This window comes from Littorina saxatilis, linkage group LG6 (assembly GCF_037325665.1).
Source record: "Littorina saxatilis isolate snail1 linkage group LG6, US_GU_Lsax_2.0, whole genome shotgun sequence".
NCBI lineage: Eukaryota > Metazoa > Mollusca > Gastropoda > Littorinimorpha > Littorinidae > Littorina > Littorina saxatilis.
In genome coordinates, this window is record NC_090250.1 from 22662694 (window position 1) to 22676165 (window position 13472).

Here is a 13472-nt window from a genome sequence, read left to right on the forward strand (position 1 = left end):
CCCGAGTACTCTTCAGACTGGCTCGCTCCCCCAGTATGAAAGTTTTTGTCTTGCCCACGTTTAAGACCAAGTGATTGCTCTGTGTGAATTACAGGCATTCCCTTTGCTATATAACTACATTGCATGCGAGCCGAGGATGTGCGTGGTGACTGGCCTTTCTCTTTTATTTGATCACAGTGAAAAATATACTGCCGACCCTCTTCATAACTGGTGAACTTGGTGGGCCACGAAGTTCTTTTACTGTCCTGGCTCGCGGATTCTTGCATTTATCACGCCCCAGGTAGTTTTAACAAATTCTTTAATGTAAAGTGAAGGTAAAAGACTGAAACATATGTAAACAAAGGAAACCATAAGAAAAAATACAAATTAATATGAAAAGAATCAAAACACAAAATCGCGACCTCTAAACCACCGCAGTCGCGACCGAGCAACCTACGCTTGGTAGAAAATGGGGTACACAAATAGTAATGTGCAGTGACCTTCTAAAAATAGTAACGTAGTAACGGGAATATGGATTGACGCCACACGGAGGAAGGGAGATAATCGCGGCTGAAAACACTGGAGAAGATAAGAAAGAGTTACTGGTAGTGGATCCCGACAAAAAAAAAAACAACAACAAAATATCGGTTCAGCGCGCACAGCGCTGCGCGCTGAGAGCACGTGTTGAAATATCTCATCGATGAGGTTGTGTCCGGGGTATAACTGAATACGGTGTCCAAATTTGAAAAAGATCCACCGAGAACTTTGGCCGTGCATCGCGAACAGACAGACAGACAGACAGACACTAGTCGTATATATATATATATATATATATATATATATATAGATGAATACCCGCTTCGCCGGGTACGGCTTCGCCGGGAAGAAGTCGAGCCGAATACCCGGCTGCGCCGGGGACCCAGCTTTGCCGGGTGTACGCCGGCTTTGCCGGCTCACCGCACGAAGGAAGGGAGATAAACGCGCAAAACACCGGAGAAGAGTAATACCCGGCTTCGCCGGGACAGTGACCTTCTAAAAATAGTATAACGGGAATATGGATTGAGCGTTGTCGACAGTGACCTTCTAAAAATAGAAACGGGAATATGGATTGACGCCACACGAAGGAAGGGAGATAAACGCTGAAAACACTGGAGAAGATAAGGAAGAGTTACTGGGAATGGATCCAGAGAAAAACCAAAATCGGTTCAGCGCTGCGCGCTGAGAGCACGTGTTGAAATATCTCATCGACCAGGTTATGTCCGGGGTGTACCTGAATATGCCCACCAAATTTGAAACAGATCCATCGAGAACCTTGGGCGTGCATCGCGAACACACAGACACACACACAGACACAAGTCGTATATATATATAGATATAGCTATTCTGATGAACACGTGGGGGAATTCGGGGGCTGTGATTGGATGGTCTCTTCCGATCATCAAAGCATAATGCTACGGAAGTCGGCCATTTTTCTCAATATCCAAAAGCATATTGTCAATAACAAAGACGCATGGATCCGGTTTACCCACCTGTACCACACGATGTTTCGCTGATCGACAACAGCATACACTGACAACTTGAAATTCTTCTCGGGAATGTTTTTCAGCTTTACAAATGTCGATAGCATACCCTTTTCTGCTAACTTCCCGATGAAACAGGACTAAACCTATTATTTTCTGTCCCTATACACCACAAAATGCCCAAAGTCGAAAGATGTAGTACAAACAGGGGAGTACAACGGAACTGCCGTTTTTGTGTGCCTGTGAGCTTAGTTCACAGTTGCCGACTGACCCAAATTTTCGCATTCGGCTTTTCTTATCTCGTAACTCCACACTAAATACCCCACTTCCCCTCTGAAGTATTGATGTACAACCCATGGCACTAACATTCATGTAGTCGTTTATAACTGAGGTTGAAAATTTCGTTTCATGACGAGACAAGTATAAATGCCATTCACCCAAACTGGAAACGTCGCTGCCGTCTGCTCGCTTTGTACGGATTAGCTGGTCTCTTTTCCTCCCCTTGTTGCATCCTAGTTCTTCAGTTGTTTCTAGTTTTCCGTTGTTTTGGTCTTCTTCATAAGTAGTCTTGTTCAAAATGAAAAAAACTGAAACTTCTTTTTGTTGTATACGAATGAACTAATAAAAAGCTGTTTAACAGCTGTGTTGTGTTTTCCAAAGTCAGTGTGGCGCCTGCGCAAAACTAATGCGCATAAGAAACGGCGTCTGCTATCAAAACCTGAGATCAACGCATCGACGCAAAAACTGTCATTTTGTAAGTTTGGAACAACAAATAAAGGTCAGAACAGCTATATAATCGCTATTGTATTTTCAGCGTAGCAATAGGGTCCAATATTTAGACTCGAACAAGTATAATGCGATTCGTCTTCGACTCGTCGGCATTATACTTGTCTCGTCTAAATATCGGACCCTATTGCTACGCTGAAAACACAATAGCTGTTAATATATATACTCGTATACAGCTACTCTGTGTGTGTGTGTGTATGTGTGTGTGTGTGTGTGTGTGTGTGTGTGTGTGTGTGTGTGTGTGTGTGTGTGTGTGTGTGTCTCTCTCTCTCTCTCTCTCTCTCTCTCTCTCTCTCTCTCTCTCTCTCTCTCTCGCCGATTTACATTACATCATTATTTAATAAAGCTACCGACAGATATGGGTCGGTCAACTTGATCCCACAGATTCCACGAATAGACCTTTATAAGACCAATCTTGCTTTTTCGGGTACATTAGTTTGGAACTCACTTCCATCATCCTTTAAGCACTTAAAGTCATTAAAAAGTGTTAAAAAATGTGTTAAAAAACACTTAATGTCTGAGTAGTTTAACGCGTTTTGATTTACCACACTTAGTATTACGTCAAAGATATGCTGTGCATTGTATATTCTCAACATATTTTTGTTGTGCTATTGCTACATGTTTGATATCTACCAGCTTGTACTCATAATTACCTACATAGTATGCATTTGATTTCATGAATAACCACATATGTATGCTCTTCATGCCTCATCTTCATCATCATCATCATCATCATCATCATCATCATCATCGTCATCGTCATCGTCATCTTTATCATCACGTGCTGAAGTTTTCCGACCTCCTTTTGTTGGTTAACTTTTAATTTGTTTTAATTTTATCAATGTGTATATGTGCGTCCCAAGGACAGATTGTAAGAAAAGGCGTAGCCTTAAATCTTAATCCTTGTTAAATAAAGTTCAATTCAAATCAATTCAATTCAATTCAATTCAATTCAATTCTCTCTCTCTCTCTCTCTCTCTCTCTCTCTCTCTCTCTCTCTCTCTCTCTCTCTCTCTCCTTCACCGGCACACACACACACACACACACACACACACACACACACACACACACACACACACACACACGCACGCACACACGCTCGCGCACGAAAAAGGGACAACTCTACTTAGGCAACGTATATGTTCTTCTTCGTACAAAAACATTCACATACATGTACGTAGTTCCCGAAGTTGCAACAGAGTAAGATTTCCATACCCGAAAAAAAGCCGACATTGACAATCATGCCACAAATGCACACAAGTGGCAGAGAGGGTACAATTCACGCAAACCCTGGCTGCCAAAGAAACTTGTGTACGCTTACAAGTCTTGATAATAGATAGGAGCGCAGCTTTAACTTTAAGTATCATGTAATCATGTCCTTTATTTTAAGAGAAATAGATCCAGGCCAGGCCTTTGTTATGAGCACCGCTTTTCTTCATATCTTTCAAAAGATCTCTTACTGCATAAATCTACATGACGTGTCTTTTCTGGATCCCAATGGGTGTGTGGTCCTCTGAAGAATAAAAATGTCAATGATGCTAGTGTGCGTGTTGCTATTGTGCGTGTACCACACCACAAGAAAAGAACCCCAGTCCATCACAAGTGACATCCAAGATATAGGCCCCGCCCACCTCGTGACTCCGAGTGCCTGTGCACCACGCCGTCGTTGTGAAACCAAAACGAAAGGAGCAAAGTTGGATCTTGAAGCCACAGTCATGCTGGTTGTGCAATGGAGCCAGTTAACACGCAGAGTCATTTCCTGGGACACCATTTTCCGGGATGACGCGGATGCTTGGTATCGTTTGCGAATCCGATCTGGACTTGGGACTTCGATTCATGCGCCTGTGGTCGTTCAGCACGGCTAGAGCGCAAGTCACGGGAAACGGTTGCGCAGGATTCGGTTCCCTTTTTTTAACAATGGTGTCATTAAAATGAACAGACTGGCTGACTTCATCCGGAGAATTCCGCCCGGGCGAGGGGTTGGTGAGACTGAGAGACATCAGGCTTTTAATCATGGGCGACTCATCACAGATCTTGGAAGAGGTTTCCGTCTTAACAACTGCCAAGTGTGCTTCCAAGTCCCAGTCATTGTTTGACTCGACCTCTCCCATATCCGACCATTGGAAGCCCTTGAAGTAGGGGTGTGTGGAGATTTCGTGCACCCCCATCTTTCCCAGGCGGTCTGTGTCGTCCCGCAACAAGCCACGCAGCAGGTCCACCGCTTCCTGGGGGACCGTCTTACTCTTGGGGAACTTGAGGGTCTTCTGCCAGTGCATGATCAGGCTGGGAACCTGCACCCTGTAGCCTGAGTAGAAGGGCAGCTTCCTGTACATGAGGTAGTAGAGGCACACGCCCAGCGACCAGTAATCGCACATGTAGGTGTACGTGTCGCGGAAAGGCGCCCAGGTGGCCTGGCAGATGACCTCCGGGGCGCAGTAGTGGGAGGTGCCGTGGGGGATGCAGGGCCTGTACTGCAGTTCCTCGATCAGCACCTGGCGCGCGTCCACCACGTCTTCAGTGGGAGCCTGCGCGTAGTCCTCGTTGGAGGGGAACACCTTCCGGGCGATGTTGACGGGCAAGAAGCGGATGCAGGAGCCGAAGTCGCACAGCTTGACGTTGCCGTAGATGTCCAGAAGGAAGTTGGCCATCTTGATGTCTCGGTGGATGTAGCCGTGGCTGTGCACAGCCAGCACAGCCATCAACATCTGGGCGGCGTAGATCTTGATGGTGAAGGGGGGGATGGTTTTGTTCCTAGTCAGCTGCGCGAAGGTGGGTCCGGGTAGGAACTGCAGCAGCATCAGGCGCTTGTTGTAGGTCTCGTAGCACTGGTACATCTCCACAAGCCACGGGCTTTTCAGCTTGGACATGATGACGTGCTCCCTCTCCAGCCGCGGTTCGTTGCGGTAGATATCCTGCTTCTTGGGCACCTCCTTCATGGCCAGCGACCTGGAGGTCCGGCGCTCTAGCACGCGGTACACCACCCCGAAACGCCCGTAGCCGATCTTCTCCTTGTACCTGAAGTCGGACAGGCGGCAAATGGCCAGGCGGCACTTCTCCGGGTTGTCGATGTTCACGGAGTACAGGGGAATGTTGCCGAGCAGCCTCTTCTGCGTCGTCAGGTCATCGTTCTCGCTGAGCCCGGCCAGGTCTCGTCGGCAGCAGAATGAGCTGCACTTGCAGCACCTACCCCCCATCAAATGCGACTTGCGCAGGGCGGTGATGGCGGGCTCCTCTTGCGCTTGATTGGGTGCCAGCGTGTCTGTGAATCCCTCGCGATCCTGTGCCTGCCAGTTCCCGAGCCTACTGTCAACTCTGCCGGCCGCGAGACTGTTTCGCGGCGAGGCTTATTACGGTCGGAACGAACCAGCATGCTACTACTGCATCATGTTTAGGGTCTCTTTTCGGCCTATTATTTCCTCACTGCATGTCAATTTTGCAACATGCCTGTAGTCTGTTTTGGGCGTAGTATCTACTTATTCCGTCGATTTCTGAGACTGCAGGCTGACACAGGTCTTTGTGGTTTCAAACTGTCGTTCCACGTTTCAATCCGGCAGTGTGGCACCCAGTCGTGAACGTTTTTATGGAGTAAATCGTATCTTCGGCCTCTCGGCTGTGACTTTGTTGTCCATGGTGTCTTTCGTGATGCATTCATCCTCGACCTTCCTTCCTATTTCTGACGTGATCGATACGTGATCGATGTTGTCATCATTACTTTGACGTCATTTCTGGAACTTCTCTTTTCATCAATGACTGCTGGCCACGACTTGCGGCGGGAATTTGGACTTAAGGCGAAGTGCGCCACTGAAATTTAGAGTGATGGGACTTAAACAGCCATTTTGAGTTGTTAGCAGTTTTGCACCTTTCAATCTGTCTACTTTCATGAAATGCATATGATTACACTATACAAATTCATCAAAGTCTCTAAAAACATATTTCTTTGCACCAACCCGGCGAATTTTTCTGTCTTTTCATTCACTCTTCCGATAAAAATTCCGATTTTCAACCCTTGACAACAGACATTTCTGCTCGCCCAACGCGGGAACGTCGTATACCGTTTGAACAGCAGTTCTCTCCCCTGTGTCATTCGGCGGTTATTTTCGGTTAAATATGGATTCTCCTGGGGAAACCCCCCTATTTTTCAAACAAGCAAACCACAGACACTTTCCATATAAGGGGGTATGACGTAAATACCTGGCCACGATTGGTCAGATAGGCTCGCGTGGCTTTTCGCGTTTTAAAAGTCGTCTGCTCACCGCGTTTAGTTTTCGACTAAGTTTGCTTAGAAAAATGGCACGTGTGAAAAGATCAACGCTCCGAAAAACACATCATAAAGGCAAGTGTACGAGAAGACAACAACTGAAGAGTTGCAGAGACAAGAGAACAACTAAAACACAATCGGTGACCAAGCGCACAAAATCTGGATCGACCGCTGTGGCATGCAGATCAAATTCTGCGTCAGGACTGAGAGTGTGTTCTTGGCGGTTTGACGCGAAAACAATTCAAGACGAACACATAGGCCTACACAGCAGCCACTGGTCAAAAGCGACAGGTCCAGAGGCTTCCCAAACAAGGAGATGTCTTGTTGATTTGGAAACCTTTGATGGTATTGACTTGTAAACGAACTTTGTTGTCCGCAATGTAAACAGCCAACGCTGTCACTATGCCCAGACTCAAAACAGGGACACGCGGCCTTGCAGTGTACGCGCATGTCTCTTGTTCAACGTGTGAGGAAGTTGTTCCAGGTACCGCTGGATACCTTGCTTCCAAAGAAAGCGGTCAAACGGATTATGGTCTCATCAGGCAAGCCGTTTATTCGTCCAGACTCCTTGATATGTGGGCTAGGTGCTCAACAATTTTACAAATTTTGTGAAAGTTTAGATTTGGTAGGCATGGATCACAAAACCTTCCAGAAGAAAGCTGATAAACTCTATCAACGACTTGATGTAGATCTACTGGAGGAGAAAGTATTCAGTGAGGCTGTCCGTCAGGTCAGACAGATACACGCAACGCACAATGGAATGACACTGTCTGATGATGATGTTCTTGATATCAGTGTAAGCTACGACGGATCATGGCTGACCAGGGGGCACTCGTCCCACATTGGAATAGGGTGTGCTGTAGTCTAGACGTGCTGACTGGAATTTGCTTTGACGCTCATGTTATGTGCAACTACTGTCATACGTTTGCCAGACAACTGGAAACAAACTTCTCCAGGAGAAACCCCTGGAGTATGCTGCCTGGCTGGTAAAACAACTGGACATCTGTGACAAGAATTTTGCAGGTGAGAGCGTAGATCTAAACAGTATGTGTGTATGGTGCGTTTGTGAAGACGTTTGTTGAAATGGGATGATAGTGTGTTGTGTTTGAATTTTACATAGATCTGTAAGTGTTTGTGAAAATGTGTGTCAGTGTTTTGTGTGCGCTGTCTATGTGAAGTGTACGTGTGTGTGTGTGTGTGTGTGTGTGTGTGTGTGTCTGTGTCTGTGTCTGTGTCTGTGTCTGTACGTGTGTGTATTTGTGTGTGTTTGGGTACTAATCCATGCATAGTAATACGTGTACTGAACAAAAACAATGATAGCGTCTATGTTGGTAGATCTGTGGCTGATTGCCTTGTGTGTGTGTTTGTGTGTGTGTGTGTGTGTGTGTGTGTGTGCATGCATGTGTGCATGCATGTGTGTGTGTGTGTGTTTGGGTACTAATCCATGCATAGTAATACATGTACTGAACAAAAGCAATAATAGCGTCTATGTTGGTAGATACGTGGCTGATTGCCTTTTGTGTGTGTGTGTGTTTGTGTGTTTGCTATTCAGTGGCTGACTTTGACTGAAACGGTGGTTTTATTTTTAGGTTCCAGTGCCGGGCATCATGGAAGTCGAGGCGGCTCGGGTTCTGTGGGGCAGGTCAGTGTCGCAGCACAATCTGCGATACACAGTTATCCTGTCAGACGGTGACACAAAAACCTTCCAGAAACTTTCCAAAATAAAGCCTTATGGAGATCAAGTAACCATCGAAAAAGAAGAGTACATCAATCACGTTTCCAAGCGTCTTGTAACAGCGCTTCGCAACCTTGTGACAGACTGCCGCAAAAAAGGAATCACTTTGGGAAGGCGAGGGTATCATCAGCTGACTCTGAATACAATCAGGAAGTTGACGATATATTATAATCGGGCAATTAGGGGGGGGGGGGGGGGGGGGGGGTAAGACAGGTGCAGACATGAAACGGGCAGTGATGGCATCTCTGCGTCACGGCTTCTCAACAGATGACAAGCCACAGCATGACTTGTGCCCCCATGGTGCCGCGTCATGGTCCTTCTACCAGCCCCCAGGACCACACGCAAAACTCGTCCATACACCTCTCAACTTCAAGAAGCTGAATCCTCCTCTAGAACCAGTTTACCAGAGACTGACGAAGATCAACTGCTTCAGAGATGTGTGTCAGGTAAAACCCAAAACTCTAATGAGGGTCTCCACAGCAGCGTTTGGGTTCGCTGCCCCAAGGACAAATTTGCATGCAAAAATCGCGTACGGTTTGCAGTCGTCACAGGGGCTAGGGAATTCAATTTTGAACCAGCGGCTGCTCTCAACACTGCACAGTTCTACGGCTTTACAACAGGCTGTAACATGAAAAGACTAAACAAGGCTAGAAGTGTAAAAGGGTTCTTGGCAGCCTCAGGTTCAAGAAAGATCAGTTAAACAAGAGACGCGACACTGTGCGTGCAGCTAAACTCAAAAGACAGGATGAGCTCATCAGACTAGAAAGGGGTGCAGCATATGCTGCTGGGCAGTTTTAGGTAAGCCTGTAGTTACCAGGTGTCTGTGAAAAATACCTGAACTATGTTAACATTGATTTGGGGTGAATGAAAGAGCTTTGAAATGTTCTCGGCCTTGTTTCTCTGTTCAGCGTTTTTGCATGACCTGCTCTCTAGGAAACTGTTTTTCTTCAATACAGCTGTTCAGAATGCAATGAAACTTAAGGGACATGCTTATCAGAGGACAACCAACCTGTGGAATGACAACAGGAATTTTCTTTAAATTAATAAATAACTGTTCAGGCGGGTCATATTTACTAAAATTGTGCTGAAAAACATGATAATTCATCTAAAAAAAATATTTTATCAGAACTATTCATCCTAGAAAAAATCCCTGTTGTCATTCCACAACTATGGACTCCTTCATCCTACATACAAAAAAACACATTCCTATGATTTAAGGGGAAGCTAAAAAACGTGTTCCTAGCAACCCATTTTGGCAGTTGGAGATTGCCGTTTCCATGGTAACGGACAGTGACGGTACTGAAAACGTTATCCGTTTTGAAATCGTATATGCCTTACCACTTCATAAGCATATAACATTAGCCTATGGTAGAAGTAAATACAAATTTAGATTTTAGTGGCTCCCTTTGCCTTAAAACATGGAGGCCGCCATTATTAGTCTTGGTTATCCCACGTTGAGGCGGCGGGTGGGGGGGGTGGGGGGTGGGGGGGTGTGGATGAAACCACACAACACACACACACACACACACACACACACACACACATATATATTATAAGATGTTTGGTGGCTTGTTGACAGACCAGCTTTTTTGTTGGTCCAAGGGGACCATATCGTCTTTTGTTTCATCTTTATCGACCAAGGCCGAAGGCCGCGCTTGATAAATATGAGACAAAAGGCGATATGCTCCCCGAGGACCAACAACAAAATGCTGGTCTGACAACAAGCCACCAAACATCGTTTTTATCATCATTTTGGTTACAGGGAGACGAATTTTTAGAATCCAACTCCGGGCCACAAAACATCGTCACAGTAGCACGAGATAACACGTCAAACTTGTATGTGACGTCAAACGTAGCTTGTTGACGCTTTTCTTCCAGTCTGAAAATGTACAGAGCTGCGATCATACCTGTGAATTCAGTAAGTGTTGAGCATATTTCTTTTCTTTTAAGTGTTTATGACTTTTCGTTGTGGATTTTGCGATTACAGAGATAAGTTGCAAATTGACCATGAGTCGCCGCGGTAATTATCAACATTGATTGGGTCTTTGAGAGTGAATGCTTACAATCGTTGTCCTCGGAAACACAAATCCAAAGCCACGATGGTTCCACACATCAAACAATCAGCCTGATTGGCTTTTACTTTGACAATCCACGTTTCACATGAAAGCTCAAACCCATTCACCACCTCGAGTTATTTATTGCATGGGGAACATGAGATTTATTTACCAGATGTTTGTGAATGAAAACTCGTGAAAATGATGACAAATATATATATATGTGTTCTGCGCGAACTTAGAATCCGGTTTCATTCTAGAATGGACCGGGTCCAGGTTGGAATTCTAACCCTGCGCAAGTACAGGGGTGCCATTCTAGAATGAAACCCTTGAATAAAGGGGGCCGTAATGTTTGTAGGTAAGACAGAGTTGTCTTCCCTTGAATTATCTCCACCTGCACCTTCCCTTTGATAAAATGGGGCTGATTTGTCTACCCCTGAAAAAAATCCTTTGGCGATCTTGCGATGTCATGTCCTGTCAAGAAAGTTGACACTCCTGAGTACCCAATAAACAAAGGCAGACCATAGCAAGGGGGACTACCAAGGCGGTATTGTTTGCAGGGCAGTTGTTTTTGTGATGAGAGCCGGTTGCGGCCGCTTGCAATGTCAGCGCTGTCTCCCTCTCGGAAATGTCCGGTTTTTTGACAATTTTTTTGACAGACAGACAGACAGACGGTCAGACCGACTAACCGACAGACAGACCAACAGAAGGACAGAGTGAGGTATAGAGCTGTTGTCACAGGTTTAAAAAAAAAGTTGACATTATATCTTCACAATTCAGAAGACCAACTTCATGTATATGAATAAGATTAAAAGTTACAAGCGAGATCGGCAAAACACTGTCAGTCCGGAAATTTCCGTCCGTAGCGATCAGTGCTGAGTGTCTCTCAAAATCGTAATCACTTTCAGAACATCACAATCCCAATTCACGATGTCTTTGAGTAAAGTGTAAAAAACCTGAGAAAAAAAACCCAACCAAACACACAAAAAATAAAAACAAACAGAAAATCCACATTTGTGGCTTTGGCTGTGTGATAGTCTAACTGAAATGACTATTCCAACTTGGACCCAAATTCCAACCTTGCGCACGGCCGATTCTAGAATGGACCAGCAACAAGGGTTTCATTCTAGAATGGCACCCCTGTACTTGCGCAGGGTTAGAATTCCAACCTGGACCCGGTCCATTCTAGAATGAAACCGGATTCTAAGTTCGCGCAGAACATATGCACACACACGAAACACACAAACAGTATGTCTGTGTGTATGAGTGTGTGGGTGAGTGCTTTCCGGTGTGGCTGTGGTTTGTGTGTGTGTGTGTGTGTCCGTTTGTTTGTTTTGTTAGTGTGAACGGCTCAGATCATGGGTAAAATTGACACCACCAGATTAAAATGCTCATTTTAAAGCCATCCATTTGAATTAAAAGGAAACAAAGCATACCACACTGCTTAGCTTGAAATGAACTAAAACGAAAAGCTTGAAAAGAACCTACAACATTGTTTTGTGTGTGTGGATTGTAAACACATTTTATTCACAAAACACAGCAGAAAATGGCGACTGATTTGTTGCACGGCGACATTACACTTTTTAAACCCAGGCCAGTACTTTCATCAATGACAGAAGAAAGCAATGGAGGCCTGCATACTACAGTCTTATTGTTCTTTTACATGCCTGAGGGATAAAATGCTGCAGTAAACTGACTTTTAAAACGTCATTGCACTCGGGAGATTTGTCTTCCGCTAATAACTTTGGTGTCACACGTTATGGGCAAACTTGAGGCAGGTCGCATTCTTGCAAAAAATCATTTACAACAAAGAAAAGTCATTTTTAGCATAGATATAGAGAAGCTTTACCATAATAATGTGTTTTAAAAAAGAAAAACATTATAGTGTCGGCAGAACACGACTCTCGTTAAGTCAAATGAGTTTCGTGTCACGTCGTTATGGGCGGAAGATTCTTTATTTGGTGTTTAACGTCGTTTTCAACCACGAAGGTTATATCGCGACGAGGGAAAGGGGGGAAATGGGATAGGGGAAAGGGGGGGGGGGGGGGGAGATGGGATAGATCCACTTGTTAAGTGTTTCTTGTTCACAAAAGCACTAATCAAAAAATTGCTCCAGGGGCTTGCAACGTAGTACAATATATGACCTTACTGGGAGAATGCAAGTTTCCAGTACAAAGGACTAAACATTTCTTACATACTGCTTGACTAAAATCTTTACAAACATTGACTATATTCTATACAAGAACCACTTAACAAGGGTAAAAGGAGAAACAGAATCCGTTAGTCGCCTCATACGACATGCGGGGTGCAGAGAAATAAGGATGTGGAAAAGAAGACTTTTGGTAAGTGAAATAAAGGTGATGGATCCAGTCAGGTAGAAATAAGACAACAAGAAAAGAATTGGAAAACTGCAAGGAATAGTAGGGAGAGTTTTCTTGGAAGAAAATATAGGTGAAAGGACTGGTAAGGCAGAAATAAGACAAAAGAAGAGAAGAAACAGAACCGTTAGTCGCCTCTTCCGACATGCTGGGTAGCATCGGGTAAATTCTTTCTAGTCCCAACCAATATGGGACTCCCCCTAACCCGCGGGGGGTAAAGGCGGAAGATTGTGTTAAAACGCTGCAGTAGACGAAAATTGTATTGAAAAATTGCTGTCTGTATCATAATTAGCGCCCATAGACTTTTGATGCACCAAATATTGTGTAAAAATATAACGTAATTGAGAGCGTGACCTCATAGTTTGTTCCTCAAACTTGTTATGGGCAACTTGTTATGGGCGTGAGATTTGTTCAGTGATGTTCTTGTTTTCGACTTTTGCGCTGTCCTAATCAAGCTGGAACAAATCCAAAGGTAAGAAATGTTTCTTCTATTATATCCAAAGTCATTGATTGGAACTGAATTCTATTAAATACGTTTCAGCACTTGGAAATACGTGATTTGTCATGTTCTGTGATTCCTGAATTCGTGGATGTCAAAGTAATGGGGTCTGTTAGTTAACTTTTTGGTGTTTTTCTTAAGTTTAAAAGCTGTTGCTCTTATTTGTCATGATGTCAACACATGAATTGCCTCCTGCTTGTCAAATAGACATTCAATATTGTGTGCCGTTGTTATAAGCGCGATAACAAACTTTGTGACAAAGC

At 44.6% G+C, this 13472-nt stretch overlaps 1 protein-coding gene across 1 annotated transcript; it reads right to left on the reverse strand.

Annotated features, from left to right (window-relative positions):
* Positions 1 to 3411: 3411 nt before the first annotated feature.
* Positions 3412 to 6029, reverse strand: LOC138968767 (serine/threonine-protein kinase 38-like). Its single transcript, XM_070341412.1, has one exon. The coding sequence runs from the start codon at positions 5477 to 5479 to the stop codon at positions 4025 to 4027; it is 1455 nt and encodes a 484-aa protein (XP_070197513.1). The 5' UTR covers positions 5480 to 6029; the 3' UTR covers positions 3412 to 4024.
* Between the last annotated feature and the right edge of the window lie 7443 nt (positions 6030 to 13472).